The following is a 19,125-nucleotide window of genomic DNA, read 5'->3' on the forward strand; positions in this document are numbered from 1 at the left end:
AATGTTAAGACCAAACCTATGCCCTTGCCGAGCGCTTGTTTTCATGTTAGCAAGCTAAACTGGTCTTTCAACTTTAATTATTATTATATTCATATAGATAAATAAAATAATACATACCTACATATATATATATATATATGTCATAGAGTACTGTATATTCATCTAAGTGAGAGTAATGTGCAGTTTTATTATTATAGCTTAGCCAGGTAGCTAGAGGTGGCGACATTGTTTTCACGTAGAATGCCACCGGATAGCATCACCATTCAAATATGCAAGAAAGTGGCTTAATGCTTTCTCTGCTTCTCATTTCATCCTCTTTTTCTCATTTACGTCTGCTTCTAATTCATTCTCTTTTTCTCATTGACGTCTACGTTGGGCATACACTCGGTTAAAACTACATACCCGGTGGTGCTTTGCGTTCGCGCCAATGTTTTCATTCAAAATGCCAACGTCTCTGCTTTATTTTCGTCTCGTCACGATTAAACTGCATATCCCATGGTGCTTTGCGCTCGGCGGGGTGTGGTGTGGCGCGTCCACTCACTCACGCCCAGAAGAGTTTTTCCGAGCGGACTTGGGCTGTACGTCCTTCTCGTCCTTTCTCGCTTCTCACCCGGTGTGACAGCTGCAGCTCTGCGGTAAGTCGACGCTTTTCAGGTTGCAGCCGGGCAGCTGACACGGTAACCTGGGGATACAACTTCGGGGCTTGTTTCAATTAGCCTAAATTTGCTCCTTTTTCCCCCTTTACACAGACCATCTCCTAGGAAGAAAAAAACAACCAACTTCTTTCAAAATGGTGAGTCCATTTCTTGCATTTTCCTTCTTTACAAAGTTAAAAATGACATTTTTATCCAACAGCTTGATGACAAGTCATCATAATGTAAAAGAAGCTAGACCCGTTATTTATGCAAATGTATGAGTCATGATAGTATTAAAAAAAAAAAACTCAAGACTTCCCTAAACAACGCCCACTTTATTCAGAATTACATAACACTAACACTCCTTTTTTTCATCCTCTCTTGGCACACTTTAGCGCTCTATTAACATCTATTTGACACCCGCAGACTTTCAAGTTCACCCTTTGACTACTTGATCTGGCGGAGCATTTATGTATCCTATTACAATACTTTTTTTTGTTAATCCACCACAAACTGCACATTCGAAGGGGTTTCTCACTCTAGAGAAGTTTCCCGCTGGCAAAAATGATTCATACAAAGTACTAAGGCAACTAGTTGAAAGGTGACAAAGTATCATGCAGTTGTAAGAATCCACTTTTTTAAGGGTGGAAGTTTGGTTTGTATGACTCATGTTAGTCTTTCACTGGGTGTGGCTTTTCTGTCAGTCTGTATGCTTTAAAACACTATTTTCCACGACAAGAGTACGAGAGACACCCCCCGCCCCCTTAAAGGAGAAGCATCCCTATTCCGCAAAGTCAGGGTGGAGTCGCTACATCCTCATTTAAGCAGAGCGGCTGTCGTCCGCGGCAAGCCAGGGGCTTCCCTGCTACAATTTCCATGCCAACAGGCTATAAACAAGCTGTGTGTGTACATATGGAGGGGTCTATTTAATGAAAAGAGAAGCCCACCCTCTCAGCCCATCTCAAAGTTGTCAGGTCCAAACATGCCATGAGTAGGAAGTGAAAACGACTGGACATGAGTAACATCGAGTACACGTTGTTCTGCCTGGCAGGCACATTGTAGCTCGTTCATACTGTACATAAAAAAATCACATGCTTTTATTTTGACATTGGTGTTTTAAAACCGCAGATTTGTGTGATGCATTGCGTGCACTTAGGTGTCCGCAGTGACGTCGGTTCGTTCGCCGCCTCCCGCTCAAAATAGATCGGACGTCTTGCGTCGTCAGTGGCAGCAATTGAGTTAACGATGAATTGACCTAAAACCAACAGGAATGGACACCAAATCGACAGGAAGTCACCTTAAAATGCCCTAAATCAACTGAAAATGATCCAAAATTCACAGAAAGTGACCCGTAGGTATCTTAAAATGACATGGCTGTGTCATTGCCTGCCATTGACAACGGTAGACGTCCAAATCACTTATACTGGAAAGATTGGCTATGAATGCTCATCTTCCAGTGCCATTGACGGCGTTCGACGTCCGAGTTGGACGCCCGATCCGTTTTGACTGGGAGGGGTGAAAGACCGTTCATTCCGATACAGTATGTGTAGTCCTCTTGCTAAAAGCAGGTCATTATTTTTGTAATGAATTGCAATGAAAGGTAAGAAAAATGCTAATATTTGCGATTGGATGATGTAGGGGAAAATATTTTGCAAGATCTCACAGCTTTAGTGGTAGATCATGTTGTTGTGGTCTGATATGACGTTTTAATGGTCCCACTCCGGAATGACTCACTTGTTGAAAATTGATGCAAATGTTCCACATTGTCCAACTATCGTTGTTCTTTGTCCAAAAGAGGCACGCGAATCTTGATTAGATTTCAACTTGTGCTGCTGCTAACGTTTGGAGAAGAAGCACTTTGCAAGAGTACAAAATGCCCGCTTGTGCGAGTTGTTTTGGCTGCCAGATTTCACATGATTTTTGGGTGACATTCCTGAGGTTTGCTTCTCCAAACAGCTCGCTCGCCGTGCCGGGGTGTCTGTCGACATTCCGTTCTTATCAGTGTTTTCGGCGTATTGATGAGTTTGCCTCCATTCTTTGAAAAAGTTAGCCATTATCAAATGATTGAATCGTTTTGTGTCAACTATTGAGCGACCTGCAATAAATGGAATGTGAAGCACACATCTGCAAGTCATTATGTACACACATACCTCATGAAACTTGTTCATTTCATGTTGTCATCAGGAACAAAACACATTCTTTTTTGTGTTAACATTCATGTCTACATTCCAAGTTAGGGAGATATTTCATTCAATGAATGTTTTGCTCATTTGGGATGTGCAGCTCCATGATGAATTGGTCGAAAATATGAATTAAGAAAACTAATAATGATTTTATTTCAAAGCGTCTTTTAGAACACACACGCTGTAGAAAAAAAATTTGGCAAATGTAAAATCAAGTTATATGGTGTTAAATCAAGACCAAAAGTATTGTAATCTGAAAAAAAGAAACAATTGGGGGGGAAAATTGAAAGTTAATGTTTGGGTTCTATGCTTGAATCTTTTTCTCATCTCATTTTTTTCACTTTCAAAAAATCGAAACTGAAAAAATAAGATCTGAAAGTGAAAAAAAAATCTTTGAACGTGAAAATATCAACTTTTATAACTGAAAAAATCAAAACTTTTTTTTTTTTTTCGCTTTGGAAAGATTCAAGAATAAAAAACATTGATTAAATTTTTGTTTTCAATCTTTTTTTTTTTGTTTGTTTCAGATTACAATACTTTTGGGCTTGATTTAACACCATAAAGTTAGAGGAAATTAAGAAGACATAACACAGAGTAGGAGGGATGGCAGTCATTTTGACCGCTACCAACTCATTTCAATTGATGGCAGAAGGACAAAAAGGGCTTTTATCGCCCCTACCAACATGGCCACAGAGCGGCCATGTTGGCAGGGGCCACTTCCCATCGAAGTCAATGAATTGACCTTCAGATGAAGTCCCCTATTCTCAACCGATTTACTCAGTAGCTGCCGTTGGCGGCGCTAGAGGTATTCCATTTGAAGTGGGAGGTTTGGCAGCAAATGAACGACTGTCACCCTCCCACTTCAAATGGATTGGACGTCTTCTAGTGGTAAACCCATTCCAAAACTGATGAAGCCACATTAATATGTGAAAAGATTGTTTTCGCACATTCTATGTTATGCTAACATTGTCGCTTTTGCATCAGGCCAGCCGAGGAACCGTGAAAGCCAGCGCCAACTTTAACGCCAGCGCCGACGCCGAAGCCCTCTACAAGTCTATGAAAGGCTTGGGTAAGACGTGATGGCGCGGTTGCGCTCGGAGGCAAAACAAACACCAGTGAAACTTGAGACGCGGTAATTAAGCGGCTGAGATCATACGGCGAATACGAAAGGGAGCGGCTGCGTCAATTTCGGAAGACAACAAAGCGCTTTCACGAATGAACGACCGACACGTGGGCTTGTCCCCGCAGGCACCGACGAGGAAACCATCTTGCAGCTGCTGACGTCCCGCAGCAACGCCCAGCGACAGCAGATCACCGCCGCCTACAAGACGCTCTTTGGAAAGGTGCCGCCGCTTAACTCTTGGATGTCCAATACTTGGTGTGCGTGCAAATGAGTTTATCACGAGTAGACGTCCAATTCATTTGAAGCGAGAGGGTCGGCAGGCCAGCGAATGAACGTTCGCTCCCACTTCCAATGGATTGGTGTCAACGGCAGCCAATGAATTCATAAATGATCTCTGCCAAAGACAGCGATAGATGTGCAATGAGCGGAAGGGGCCCGAATAGATTGGACGTCTATCGCTGTCAATGGCAGGTGTTGACCTTTGAGACAAATTGTTTCAGTTTAGAATTTTAATCTATTTTCTCATTAACTTTTTTTGTTTCTATGCTATTTATCAGTCAAAAGAATTCATTTAAAATGATTTTTGTTAATTTTTTAATTTCTTATTCATAGATTTAAATGTTCCTTTTTTATATCGAAACACGTTTTTATATTGACATATTATTCATGATATTTTTAAAACTTTTTTTAAACTGGAAATCTGACAAAAACATTTTTTCTGGCAGGATCTGATCCAAGACTTGAAGGGTGAACTGGGGGGGAAATTTGAGAGGCTAATCGTGGCGCTGATGACGGCGCCCCTGGCCTACGACGTCACGTGCCTCCGCAATGCCATCAAGGTAAGCCCTTACAAAATATTCCCGGCGTGACCGTGACAATGGCTTTGTTTTGGTCTATAGGGGGCGGGCACGGACGAGAAGGTTCTGGTGGAGATCCTGGCCTCCAGGAGCGCTCAACAGGTCAAGGACATCGTCGCCGCCTATCGGCAAGGTAACCTATTTGACATTCGCCAAGGAACTATGTTGGTGATAAAAGTAGTGCGTTTTGGTCACTTCCTATTGATTTTTTTGGTCTCGATTTGTGGGCATTTACGGGTCATTTCTTGTTGATTTTGGGTCACTTCCTCGCTGTGAATGCGCACGTTTCAGAGCCATTGACGGGAAACTGGAAGCGGACGAATGAATGAACGTTCATTCGCTCCCTTCCTCCTAGTCCAAATGGATTATCCATCGACCTGAAAATAGGAATACATTTTTTCTTTTTTTGCACATTTTCTCGATAACATTAGAACTTCCTTGAAAGTTCTTTTTTTTTACATTTTTTATTTTTCAAATATAATCTTCTTAATATTGTCACTTTTTTTGGTCATTTATGTCTTAATCTCTTGTAAAATAAAATAGATTTTTGTGCAAAATTGCCATTTTCAGTTGAAAGCAAGACTAAGGAACTTTTCAACCTTTATAAAATATTTTCATAACATTTGTGATGATATGTCTTTTATACTTTTATAACTTGAGACTGTCTGTCTCTCTTTCATCGGCACTAATTAACTTTGAGGAGGGTGGCAGAGACCCTGCCACAGACAAAAAGGTACAAATGTGCTGACTGCTTTACGGCATAGGGCACTTTCCCCTTTCCCCATTCATTATAAAGACGGAAGTCGATGCAAATGCTTTCGTGCGAATTCTGCAAAAATGGCAGCGCAACAGAGATAAAAAGTTTTGTCTGAGGTGAGGAGGGAAAAGAAATGGCGGCTACCAGAATATACAGAATAAGCATTGGCCCGGTTTTCACTCACTGGCGTGAACCCCCCAAGTTACCAAACTCGACAGCGCTGAACAGTTCGGGTGGGGTTGGGGCGATTAGCCAAACTAAGGGGCAGTTTACATGGCGACTCTGCGACACAGAGACGCAATGACTGAGTAGCGGACTTGCCTCGCGTGCATATGGTGTCGGCGAAGACGAAAAATTCTGAATCCTGCCTCCAAAGTGGAAGAATCCGATTGCGGGAGGTTGAGGGGGGGCTTCCTCGGCATGCATATCAAAGGCTCCTGCGGCGCGAGACCGCGCCGTTAACGTCAGCACTCGTACACGTCACATTGGGCGTGCGCAGCAGTGCTACTAAACATGAAAAACAGCAAATATGGCGGAATGTCGGCTTTAATTTACTGTTTTAATAATATTTCTAAATTAAATATGTTGATTGTTTTCATTTTTGTGCCTTTTTGAACAAAAGAAAAATGACATTGCTTCGAGTGAGTGGGCATATTTTTTTCCGGGCTGAGGGAGCTTGGTGGGGTCAAAGTGCATCATTCTCTGTCGTCCTGTAAATCTGCACTGCCCCCTAGGGCCTGGCATGAATACTACATCGTTTTCATGTGGAATTGCGACATTGTTCAAATGGAGACGCAAATGCACATTTGAAATTGTTCGTATTCTCGGAGAGTCACCATGTAAACGGCCCCTAAGCCACACGGTTGCTAACAGTCTATGCTATTGTTTAGCCACAACTGGATTCCGTTATTACTTTTCATCCTTCTCAAAGCTGCTCGAAACAGAAATTTTGTTAAATCCATCTGCAGGCGACCATCATGATTTTACGACACTATGCGGGTGTGCACTGGTCCTCATTGGAAATGCAGTTTACCTTAAGCATAGACTTCATAATGATATTGACGGGTCAGATTCGACCTTCAGTGCACCACGCCTTCAAGAAGGGGGCCATCCCACAATCCGCTTCAGTCGGTCGCAGCGAAACATGCAGCGATCCAACACTGGATTTAGTTTGAAAAAGTACGAAAGCTGTACCGCATACAAACAGGAAAGATTGTCTCAGGAGTGATTTGTTGGAGGATTCAAGCTAATTATTATATTTTTCCTACCATGCATGAATTTTGAAATGTGAAAAAAAATCAATGGGAGAAATTACCCACTACAGAATTGGTATTATACTTCGCTATATTGACGTAAAATAAATGCTACCTGCACTGTTTTTTTTTTGTTTTGTTTTTTTGTTACCAAGAATGGAGTTTTACGTCCATATCTATAAAGAATTCAGGGATTCAAGCATTTGTTCACAAGAATTTTTAACGCAAAAAGGTCTTTGTTGTACTAAGGGGGCCACCACAGTGTCTTAACTAGCAGCTCATTCGCCATATTTACATAAAATAAATGCTAACTGCCCGTTTTTTTGCTTTTAACCAAGAATCAAGACTGTTTTACGTCCATATCTATAAAGAATTCAGTGATTTATGAATTTATTCACAAGAATTTTCAAAGGAAAAAGCTCTTTGTCTGTGTTTCCACTCGGTCAGCTTTAACGGAGATTGGCCCCATAGGAATTGGCCCCGCACCCCATGTCCCGTCAATACATTATGAAGTCTATGCCTTAAGACAAAACACTACTGCTTTTGTCCACCGGTGTCACAAAAATCGACTAAAACTGACAAGTTACCAAGTGTTGCTTTAAGAAATAATTCTAATTGAAAAAAGGGCTGAAACTCAAATATTCCTTTTTTGCCTTTTTTTGGGGGGGCAAATTATGATCATTTTGATAATATTTTCATGTAAAATTGTAATCTGCATTAAAAAAAAAAACTTGAAAATGACCAAAAATAATTGGATGTTCACAATGATTTTTTTTTTTTTTTTTAATCAGAGTACGATGACGACTTGGAGGAGGACGTCTCAGGGGACACCTCGGGTCACTTCAAGAGGCTCCTGGTCATTCTACTCCAGGTCAACAACATCTCCTAAGAACCTTTTTAATGTGGAGTCCATTAGTAGCGCCTTATCTGTGCCCTAATGCATTATTGACTTGTTCAAAGATGGAATAAGTTGATGTTCTCCTCTTTCAACGGCAATGTTGTTTTTGGCAGCCCTTTTAAATGTTCGTCTCAGTCTTTTGGACCATAATTCTTATTTGTCTTAGTCCTATTTTAGTCATTTCAAAACGTGTTGGCCTTATGTAGATTTTCTCGTTTTAGTCCATGCTGGCTCAAAATGTTTTGCAAGTAAAATTGTAAAGTTTGAGTCCAAAAATACGAGGGGCATTCAAAAAGTAATGCACGTACAGGATTTGACCAATCTTGTTTATATTTTGCACAAACATGATAGGACACACCTTTTTGCGATTGTTGGATGTGTTTTTCTTATTTTCAGATTTTTAAAGCTTAAACTAGCTTTCAAAATGGCTGCCCCTCTTGAAGCTCAAAAAGAGCTGTAATTGAATTCCTTGTTGCAGAGGGAGTAACCCCTCTGAGGATTCACAACCGACTGGATAATGCCTACAAATGTCTATAGTACTGTAAAAAGATGGGTACAGCGATTTAAAAATAGTACTAAAGACCATGAAGAGGTGGGTAAAGCCAGCATAGCCGATAAGCCCCGTAGTGGTCGCCCATCCACCTCTGTCAATCCTGACAACAAAACTTATGCTGATGAGTTAGTTTAAGCTTTAAAAATCTGAAAATAAGAAAACCACATACAACAATCACAAAAAGGTTTGTCCTATCATGTTTGTGCCAAATATAAACAAGATTGGTAAAATCCTGTACGAGCAATGCACTTGAGTGCATTACTTTTTGAATGTCCCTTGTATATAAGGGTTTGCAACAATTTGGAATGAAGATCGACAGACAAGTACATATTATACAAGGAATGCATTAAACCCACCTGTACGCTACGAACTCTATTTTAAAAAAAAAAAAAAAGTTGCCTGAGCGTTTTAAGACGATGCTCGCCAGGCTAAAGGCTAATGCGAATGATATGCTAACACTGGATACATTAAGGGGCAGTTTACATTGTGACATTGCGACACAGCGATTGTGATGCGGAATGGCCTCGAGTTTATACGGTGAAGGCGAATACGCAAATTCTTGATTTGGGCCTCCAAAGCGGAACGGTTCGATTGCGGGGATTGCTCCGTCCGCAACCATACGAATAGAACGCTTTCGCTCCGATGACGTCGGCACTCGCGTACTTCGTTCGAATAGTGATGGAACCGTGTAAATGAAATATGAAATGTATCATATTCTCAGAGCGTCACTGTGTCAACGGCCCCTTAGTGTGTGATGATCACTCAGCACAGTCCTTTGAAGCAACATTGCATATTCTCTCTTGCCTGCGAGATAGGAAAGCATATCTTACCATTTCTTTCAAAACAATCAAGCCTGGAGCGCAGCCTAGCTTGACATGATGATATGAAAAAAACAATGTCGCATTTTTGCTTCGCTCTTGTCTCGTCGTACGAAAACCGGCATTCTTCTCGTTATATTTTCGTCTCCCGAGACACTCTTTTAGAATATTTTCGTGATCGTCCTCGTTGACCAAAATGACAATGTTCGACAGGCCAACAGGCAGACCGGCGTCCAAGAGGCAAACGTCCAGACGGACGCCGAGGTAAGTTTCGTCTCATCCCCGCGTCTATGACCGTCCTCAAAGGCGCTGAACGGCCACCGCGGCGCCGGCAGGTCCTGTTCAAGGCCGGCGAGCACAAGTTCGGCACGGACGAGCAGACCTTTGTCACCATCTTGGGGAACCGCAGCGCGCAGCACCTCAGGAAAGGTTGCTCTCGCCTAAATATGGAGCTTTTTTTTTAACAGCAGAAATATCATCGGTCTTCATTTTATTTTGATCTTTGTAGTGTTTGACGCTTACATGAAGCTGTCAGGATACGAGATGGAAGAGAGCATCAGGAGGGAAACGTCCGGAAGTCTCAGGGAGCTCATGCTCGCCGTCGGTAAAAAAAAAAAAAAACATTTTGAAATTGGATTTTTCTTTTCAATTCTTTTAGCTTTGTGTCATTATTTTTATTATACTTTTTATCCCCATATCATAAAATTGCAGTATTTGTTCTCATAAAATATTAATATTACATTTTTGTTGTGCACTCACAATATTTTTAAAGTATATGTATTTTTATACAATTATAAATTTAATCTTTTTATCGGTTTAGTTTTTCCCAAAAAATGAGTTTTTTTCCACACTGAGTTTTTTTAATTTTCGACCGCTGGAAAATTCTGGCTTTATTCGAGTCATATTTTTAGATTTTTTTTGTTTTTTGTTTTTTTAAATTCAGTATAAATTCCTGATTTTTAAAAAATGAAACTTTGAAATCAGGGTTGCAGCTATCAATTATTTAGTAGTCGATTAATCTATCAACGAGTAATCTGATTAGGAACATTTACTGTGTTGCAGAATAAATTTTATGGAATGTGAAACAAAGGCTAGCTAAGATTGCACTTTCAAAAGAGCAATAAATGCGAATACGAAAAGAAATTCCCGAGTGTTTGTTCAAACTATGCAGAATTGCACTTTCATTTAAAAATAAATTCAAATACCTGAGTTTAGCCTCAATCGGTATGAAAAAAATGAATAAATGAGGGTCTAAGATAAGATAAGAAGGCCTGTATTGAACCCACCATGGGGAAATTCTCAGTGTCACAGCAGCAAAGATATAGATCACACAGAGGCGACGGCATGATGTAGCCGTTAATGTATAACATTAGCAGCAAACGTTCGAAAACAAACCTTCGTACATATACGCAGTGTTCTTTGTTTATACACATTTACACAGGTATAATCACACTTCCATACACCCACATGTCAATATGAAAACACTCTAATAGTCTGTACATAGTACAGAGGAAAAAATAGGTAAGAACACCAAAAGAACAATTGGCTAACTTGCAAAGAAAAAGTGCTAGCCTAAATGCTTTAAACTTTTTTTTTTTTTTTTACAATGCTTTTAACAAGTCAATCAAACACATATTCCTAGAAAAAAAAAGTGGCTGAATATACATACAAACTAAATTACGAGTACATAAAAAAACATTAGCTCAAATAAAAAAATGACCTTATGTGGGTCTAAACAGGGAGCAGCTAGATTCAGCCATGTTAATTTATTTGTCATATTCACTGTTGCCACAAGAGGTTAGTATATCCACCCAAATCAATAAAGCTAAACACTATCAAACCATTACAATGACCCTTTAATTATACTAATACTCGAAGCAACAAAATTTGATTGGAAACTTTTTTCTAATCTAATTACTCGAGTTAATCGATTAATCTTTGCAGCACTATATACATGTACAAATCATCGTTTTGTTATATATATATATATTTCATAATTATTACATTTGCAGTGTTTAAAAAAACATTGAAATATACATATTCATATTAGGATTTTTTTTGGTTTGCATTCATTTAATTATTATTATTATTGTTATTTTAATTATACTTTGAGAAGAAAAGGGGAAAAAACATGTCTTAAATGTATATCTTTTCAATGCTGTTAAATCTGAATGAATACATTGAAGACACTCCAAAAAAAAATAGAATAAAAATAATGTAAATAAGCTCTGCCTGTACTTTGCGGATTTTGTTTTTCGCGAGGGGTGGTCATATGCGGAGATTAAGGGGGTGGGGGGGGCGAAAATGTCAATGCATATAACTGACTTTCCAATATATACATTTAAAATGAAGACTTTGCCGGTGAAGTAAACAAAAAAAAAGTGAAAGTCAAAAATCTATTTTATTTCGATGTCAATTATGTTTTTCCTTGTAAAATGACAGCTTCCTTCTTGTCATCAAACTAAAAGGACCACTTTTTGTAAAAATTCTGTATGTAATACCTTCTAGAACTAAAAAAGGGTATTTCTGGAAAATTGCAACGCTAGCTTCGCTGTGATCACACATACCGGGTCACTTCTTGTTTATATCAGGTCATTTTCTGTGGATATCAGCTCACTTTCAGTTAGAATGAAGACATTTTAAAATTCTCTTACTTTTCTTTTATAACATTTGGACTATATTTGCATTATGAAAACTTTGACTCCTGTAAAATCCAAACACTATTCTTGTCATATTTGGACCTTTTTTCTCCTAAAAATTCCAACTGTGTTCTATTTTTTTTTTTTTTTTTTGCAGTCAAGTGCGCCAGAAGCATCCCGGCCTACTTTGCCGAGACTTTGTACTACGCCATGAAGGTAGGACCGATGAGCGCCGGACAAAAAGGTGGCGGAAATGTAGAGCGTTCGCGGCTTTTCAGGGGGCCGGAACCGACGACGACACGCTGATCCGGGTGATGGCCACTCGCGCCGAGGTGGACATGTTGGACATCCGAGCAGAGTTCAGGAGGATGTTCGCGGGCTCTCTCCATTCCATGATCATGGTAGATGATGCCAACAATCAAAGAAAAAAAAAAAAGGCTTTTCTTGATTCTCATCTGAAAATGTTAAATCTCCGTTCTTGTTTAGAGCGACACGAGCGGCGACTACCGCAAGGCTTTACTCCTCCTCTGCGGCGGGGACGACGCGTAACCGTGGCGACGTGGGTCAAACCCGAGGCAGCCGAGCTCGGCGGAAGTTACTTAACGTGTCACACGGGGGCGCTTTTTCAACTCTCGTAGCTATGGAAGTATTGCGTTCACTTGGGGGGGAAAAACTCATTTGGGAATCATTTATTTTGGCTAGAGTGTTTTTTTCCGTTTTTTTTTTTTCCCCCCCAGTTTTTTTGGGGAAATTTCTGTTTTTCTGAGTAATTTTTCTGATTATATTTTCTGTTTTAATATTTCATTGTTTTTCTGAGTTTTTTAAATATATTTGCTTGTTTCTGGATTTTGCGCTATTTTTCTGTTGTTTTGTTTTGAATATCCTGTTTTTTCTGAGTTTTTTTCAGCATATTTTGTTTTTCTGAATATTTTCCTTTTTTTCTGGATTTTGTTGTTTTTCTGAGTATTTTGAGTTTTTTTTTATCTCTTTTTCAGATGTCTTTCTGTTAGGCTCAATATTTTTTTTTATTCTGTTTTCTTCTGTGTTTCTCAGAGCAAAAAAACCCTCAAAATAAAAAATACTCAGGGGGAAAAAAATCTCAAAACTTGATTTCTTTTCAGTGCACCCCCTAAAATAAATGACTCCACTTTTTTGTTTTTCAAGTGAAAGCAATACACTTCTTGATCTTTGAAAGTTTCTGCTTTCTAACCGACGGTCCACTAATTTCACCGATGATTCCCATTCTATGTTTGCACTTGACATTCCACTCACTAATAAACTTTTCACTTGATGAAGTGATCTCGGCCCGGTGTCTTTCAATGCTTCACGTACAAACCCTGGACGTTAGACGTCTAGCGCCGTCAATGGCAACCTATCTGATACTGGTGCACGATAATTATTGGTCCGATAATAGGAATTATGAGGTCATCCCAAGAAATCCAATAACGTTATTAATAGGACCGATAATATGTACTGTGCTGGCTGGCCTGTAAATCAGTTGACCATTTGCAGGGCATTGCTGCCACCTTTTGGTCAGAATAATTCGCTGCATCTATAATTTGTTCCACGAACTCATTCACTTTAGACAGTGCTGTGCCTAGCGGTAGCATTGACAATCGTGAATGCTTTCTGTTACTTACATTTCCGCCTCGGAATTATATGTCTGTAAGTATTTGTTTACTATAACATATAGATGTGCAATATATGTTCACTTTGGTGGTGAAGGGTCATATGTACAGAACTTCATAAGTTGTTGTGTGATAGAAGCCAGCCAATCGTAAGGCTAGTAGCTCAAGCTAGTGTGCTATGCTATGCATACATATAATAGTTGTCGTGTAATGTTAGTCCTGTCAGCATGCTTGGTAGGATTTTATACTATGCAGAGAAACCTCATACTTGATTGAATATGGGTTCACTTACTGCCGTTTATATTGATTATTATAAGGCAAGCCATTAATCCATTTTGTTCTACCATATTTTTGTTATGAGGAACGAGTGATAAACCTTACTATATAATGTTTGCTGTGTTATTGATATGTTAGTAAGTTATTGAGAGGCCTTTTGGTTATTGATAGGCTTGCTGTCCTAACCTGTCTCCCAGGTTAAGAAAGTTGTTTCATGGACCAAGACCACAACAGTCTCCTGTAGCACCAAATATTTTTATCTGATGACAAAGCACAATGCCTGTTGGGTTTATGCTTTAGTTCAGTGCTCATTGTTCAGGAAACACATCTTCAACTATACTGACTAATTGATTGTGATTGACTCAAATGATATTTATTTGAAAAAAGAAATATTGGCACTTTATTTGAAGTCACGACTGTTCTTGTCTTTGTTTTGTTCATTATAATAATGTTCATGTCATTATGAAAATTCTGGTGAGGTCAAAGGCAAATGTATGTTGAATCTAGGGCTGCAGCTATCGATTATTTTAGTAGTCGATTAATCGATAAACTAGTTAGTTCGAATAATCGAGTAATCGGATAAGGAACATAAAAAATTAAAATACCTGAGTTGAGTCTCAAACGGTATTAATAAAATGAAGATCTATGTACAACAAAAGAACAATTGGCTAACTTACATAGCAAAAGTCTGCTAGCTTAAATGCTATAAAATGCTAACGTTTTTTTTTTCTACAATGCTCTTAACAAGTGGTTAAGACACATATTCCCACAAAAAACGGCTAAATATACTTTACGAATGCATTAAAAAAACATGAGCTCAAACAAAAATTTAGCTTATGTTGGTGTTAACAGGGAGCAGCTGGATTCAACCACATGAAATGAGGCAGACTAGACGGCAGTGTATCCACCCAAATCAATAAAAATGCAAACACTTTCAAAACAAACCATTACAACGCCACTTCAATTAAACGAATACTCGAAGCAGCAAAATTTAATTCGAATCTTTTTTTCTAATCGAATACTCGAGTTAATCGATTAATTGTTGCAGCACTAGTTGAATCCACCATGATTTTATTTTTTTAAACCTCCAGGTGTGCACCCCTACTATCTGACCAAGCCGTAACAGCCACGATGTCATTTAGTATTAGATCAAAAATAAATGGTTTACATTTTTTTATGTGGAATCGGTACAGCATCAGCTGATCCCACACAGAATTGCTATTTCGGGAGCCCAAAAATATCACGACACTTCAAATCTGTGAATTGTGCCATACAAAACCAGCTCGCCTTGATGCGTGCATTTTTTTATTTATTTTTATTTTTTTCCATGTCTTACATAACCTTCTCAATTCAGAGAAGTTGTCGATTGTTTGCCCGGGCATGCCCTCAATTCTTTGCTCATTTACGGGAAAATGTGGTTGACTCCGACTCACCGGAAGTACTTTTCTGCGTATAAATGGAAGCTATTTCGCCGACCGACGAGTGACGACAGTAGAATCACCAGCAAGATGCTGAAAACTCTACTCGCGTGTCTCCTCGTTCCGACGCTCACCTCCGGAGGCCCCGGTATTCCGACAGCCGTTGCCCGGCGAGCTCCGGCGGATGGCGGGCGTGGAAAGTTCCACTACGGGGGCACCATGAACTGCACGTGGATATCCCGGGAGGGCGCCGACGAGCGAGTCCGAGTCTCGGTCAAGTGCGAGGACCCGGTAGCGCGCGTTCGCGGCGGCGTGACCGACCGAGAGTGCCGCTACGAAGGCAGGCCGAGTCGCTGCCCGGCCTTCCGCGCCAACCCTCGGGGCTTCTGGAAGCAGGTGTCCCGCTCCTTTCGGCGGCTCGGAGCCGACGTGTGCTCGGACCAGAAGGCGCTGGTGAGGGCGCGGGCGTGCAAGGGAGCGCCCAGAGAGTCGCACTTTAAACTGGACATCGGCAGCTCCGTAGTTTCCGCGCAGTCCGGGGGCGACGAGGAGGAATACCGACCGCCACCGGCGTGGAACTTCACCGGCACGGCTGGCACGGCTTGCACGGAAGCGCAACGGAAGGCGGAGGAGCGCTGCGGCAGCTTCTGGGCCGGCTTGTGCACTTTTGTCCTGTCCGCTCTACAAACTGACTGTTAATTGAATGATTGTGTAAATATATGACTATGGTGACATTTGTAGTTTAACAATAAACTGCTTCTCACAACTACTTTCTTGGAGCGTTTTCCTTAAAATAACTATGCGACTTTTAGTGCCATTGACGGCGACAGACGTCCAATCCGGTTGCAATGACGTTTGGCAGCCAGGGAGTTAATACAGCTCACCCAAGGCAAAGACTAGACCTAATATATACGCATAGGCAGAGTTTGACTTTTGTGGCAGGGGGAGCAAAACAGGCTAATGACCCGAAATTGCGGTGTCAGCAATGAAATTAACCTACAAGATAAATGCTCGGATTGTAGTTTAGCCCATGCTCGTCCATACAGGCATCCCAACTGTGTGTGTGCGCGTGAGCACGTGTGTTTTTCTGTCTTACCTAGTGGAGAAGTAGACGCCGCATCCTTTTTGACTAAATATTCCAGCCAGGAATATTCATAATACGTTGAAAATTAGCGTTTTTTTTTTGGTTGTTTGTTTAATTTCCCATCATTTTGTATGCAAATTCTAAATCAGGCTAAATTAGCCTGATTTAAGCCAATGCTTGAATATGGTACGCCTGGTGCACGGTGACTCTGTTTTACAATCAACGTCTTTAGTGGGGCAAACTGAAACTCCGCTCACCATTTTGGCGATGCTCTCCGGCGCTTCATCTTCAATCCTTGGTCGTCGCTCAGTAGTTGTTATTGCTTTTGAAAGATGTGGTTTGAAAAATTACAAATATCCATCTCAAAAATCTTCTGTCTTCTGGTGGTTTTGGCTACGCAAAGCAAATGACCGTCTCTAAGGTGCTAGTCACATGATCCGTTCGAAAAATGATTTTGACCCATAAGAAAAATCTTTTTTGTACATTTCAATCATTTTTCTTGTTTGTTTTATTGTTTTACAACTTTAAAAGACAGCATTCTACCAGGAAAGTCTGAATTGTAAATTCATGTACAGGAAAGTCAATGACATGCAAGGACTATTTCGGCCACCGGAGAGGTGCATGATGGTGTATGATTTTACATACTGCAATTTTCAGCGTTCAATTCTGCAAATGAGCAACTTCCTTCATTTTTGTGGGATTTTTGACAGTCTCGTTTGCTTCAAACTGACCACTAAATGGCCGTTTCTTTCCTCCCAAACTTTCATTAGGGGGGTATTTTAGGGTTCCGATAAAATATACTCCTTACATTTTCACCAAAACTGTCAAAAAGTGAACTCATTCAGTGCCATTGAGGATGGTAGACGTCCAATCTAAAAATCCAAATTCAAACGGAGTTTATCACGAGGAGACATCCAATCCATTAGAGGCGGGAGGGAGGCTGGCAGCTGTCAAGCCTCTCACTTCAAACGATTTGGATGTCTAGCCCGGCCAATGTTGTAATCATTTGAAAAAGGCTTGACCCTGCATCTGAAAGGGCTGTGTAGACTTTTTAGGTGGATAACAATAAGAGTTTGTTTGCAGGTTAGACAGGTCACCTTTGTGTATTTTCATCATCAATAGCGAGCGGCGTGGCGTGCGCAGCAGTTAACGACTTCCTGTCCGGCGAGCGGGCCGCGATGACGTCGGTGAACAAGGAGGTCTTTGAACGCAACGTGATGGGTGAGATTGGAAAGAAAATGAAAAGAAGGCAAACAGCAGACTAGCTGAAGGAAAAGGGAACACTTTTATTTTCCTTCCATTTTCTCAGTTGTGAACAATGATGTCGTCGGTCTTGTCGCTCACCTGAAATGACAGTATAGGAACTTTTCAAAAACTGGCCCAAAATTCTTCTCACGTTCATATTAAGCCACCTTTCTTTTTTAATTCTCCTACCAAAGAATGCTACCCTTTGAATTCTGCCTTGTAACAAGGTGCATTTATGTGTGTTTTTTTAATCAACCGTTGAGCCCTGTGAATTCTGCCTAGCAACAAGGTGCATTTTCAGTTTTTTTTTTTTTTTTTTTTGAGTGCTGAACCCAGTGAATTCTGCCTAGCAACAATATGCATTTCTCCGTTTTTTTTTAACGCGACTCACCTGCGTCGCCGTCAATTCTTGAACCAGCCGATGACGTAAGCGCAGATGCCGTGGAAGCTCCTCCAGCAGTACTCGCTGGCCAAGCGGGACGCCTTGGACTCGGGCGTCACCGTCGGAAGCCGGGCGGTGGTGGTAGTCTTGGCCGGCTTGGGGGTGGTCTTCTTGGCCGGGCCTTTGGCCGGCGGCGTCTTGCCCGGCGCCCTCTGGGGCTTCTGCGTGGCAGCGGGGACGACTTTGGCCGGCTTGGCGGCTCGGGGCCAGGCGGACACGAAGGTCATCTGGACCTCGTCGGGGTGCTTCTTACACATGGGGGGCCGGTAGAGCTTGGCGCCCTGGCAGGCGTGGGGGAGCTTGCGCAGCTCCCACATGATCTGCGTGAAGTAGTGGCGCGGGTTGAGGTTGTACGCGCGGCACAGGTTGGGTTTACCCTGGAAGTCGCAGTAGTAGGAGCGCGCCGCCGGGCCCTTGCAGGACACGCGCAGACGCGTGTAGTCGGAGGCCCCCGAGACCACCATGGCGCAGGCGTCCTTGCTCTTGGTGTTGAAGCGGATAGGCTCGTCCCACACGCTGCGCTGTTGCGGCTTGTCGTCGTCGCTCTGAGCGAGCACCGCGCAGGCGCACGCCGCCAGCAGAACCAGCGCGCTTCCAACCTTCATGCTTGTGGGGGTCGGAGAGGCTCGCGGGGACGGCTTATAAGTCCGGGCACACAAAGATGCCTTTCTTCAGGTGTGGGGATGCCCCCCCACCCACCCGCTAAACGCAAGATGTCGGGGGAGTCGGGGTACAACATGTACTTAAAGACTGTACGGTGGCAATATGAAATAGTATCTGAACCTTTTGGAAATGCTCACATTTCTGCATATAATCACCATCAAATGTCATCTGATCTTTGTCAAAATCACACAGATGTAAAAACAGTGTCTGCTTGAACTAAAACCAACCAAATATTTATAGGTTTTCATATTTTAATGAGGATAGCATACAATCAATGACAGAAGGAGGAAAAATAAGTAAGTGCACCCTCTGCCTCTTAAAGAGCAATTGAAACCAATTTTTACCAAATAATTGAAGTCAGGTGTGTGCCCAATCACTGATGAGTGGTTGAAACCTGCCCTGTCCACTATACAACACACACCTGGTAAGAATTGTCTTGATTTTCTGATTGTCTGATTGCATCATGGCTCGGTCAAAAGAGCTGTCTGAAGACCTGCGATCAAGGACGGTTGATTCGTATCAAGCTGGGAAAGGGTACAAAACCATCTCTAAATGTCTGGATGTTCATAAATCAACAGTCAGAGAAGTTATCTACAAATGGAGAGAGTTTGGCACTGTTGCTTCTCTCCCAAGGAGTGGCCGTCCAGCAAATA

General features: G+C 41.4%; 3 protein-coding genes across 3 annotated transcripts; 2 read left to right on the plus strand and 1 right to left on the minus strand.

Annotated features, from left to right (window-relative positions):
• Window positions 1-513: 513 nt before the first annotated feature.
• Window positions 514-13,015, plus strand: anxa5b (annexin A5b). Its single transcript, XM_057843009.1, has 13 exons — window positions 514-635; window positions 750-793; window positions 3,803-3,887; window positions 4,067-4,161; window positions 4,667-4,780; window positions 4,841-4,931; window positions 7,600-7,679; window positions 9,291-9,341; window positions 9,413-9,506; window positions 9,586-9,681; window positions 11,874-11,932; window positions 11,995-12,117; window positions 12,203-13,015. The coding sequence occupies exons 2-13, from the start codon at window positions 791-793 to the stop codon at window positions 12,263-12,265; spliced, it is 954 nt and encodes a 317-aa protein (XP_057698992.1). The 5' UTR covers window positions 514-635; window positions 750-790; the 3' UTR covers window positions 12,266-13,015.
• Window positions 13,016-15,017: 2,002 nt separating this feature from the next.
• Window positions 15,018-15,807, plus strand: fgfbp1b (fibroblast growth factor binding protein 1b). The gene has a single exon (XM_057843011.1). The coding sequence runs from the start codon at window positions 15,033-15,035 to the stop codon at window positions 15,735-15,737; it is 705 nt and encodes a 234-aa protein (XP_057698994.1). The 5' UTR covers window positions 15,018-15,032; the 3' UTR covers window positions 15,738-15,807.
• Window positions 15,808-17,417: 1,610 nt separating this feature from the next.
• Window positions 17,418-18,414, minus strand: fgfbp2b (fibroblast growth factor binding protein 2b). Its single transcript, XM_057843366.1, has 2 exons — window positions 17,759-18,414; window positions 17,418-17,466 (listed from the first exon to the last, which is right to left on the minus strand). Exon 1 carries the CDS (start codon window positions 18,412-18,414, stop codon window positions 17,770-17,772), a length of 645 nt encoding a protein of 214 aa, XP_057699349.1. The 3' UTR covers window positions 17,418-17,466; window positions 17,759-17,769.
• Window positions 18,415-19,125: the final 711 nt, after the last annotated feature.

The sequence above is a fragment of the Corythoichthys intestinalis genome, chromosome 8 (genome assembly GCF_030265065.1).
Source record: "Corythoichthys intestinalis isolate RoL2023-P3 chromosome 8, ASM3026506v1, whole genome shotgun sequence".
NCBI classification, from domain to species: domain Eukaryota; kingdom Metazoa; phylum Chordata; class Actinopteri; order Syngnathiformes; family Syngnathidae; genus Corythoichthys; species Corythoichthys intestinalis.

Coding starts and splice junctions, on each gene's coding strand:
- anxa5b (XM_057843009.1), top strand. Junction 4,932..7,599: donor CGTCGCCGCCTATCGGCAAG/GTAACCTATTTG, acceptor TTTTTTAATCAG/AGTACGATGACGACTTGGAG. Junction 11,933..11,994: donor CTTTGTACTACGCCATGAAG/GTAGGACCGATG, acceptor GCGGCTTTTCAG/GGGGCCGGAACCGACGACGA.
- fgfbp1b (XM_057843011.1), top strand. CDS start 15,033: ATGTGGTTGACTCCGACTCACCGGAAGTACTTTTCTGCGTATAAATGG.
- fgfbp2b (XM_057843366.1), bottom strand. CDS start 18,414: ATGAAGGTTGGAAGCGCGCTGGTTCTGCTGGCGGCGTGCGCCTGCGCG.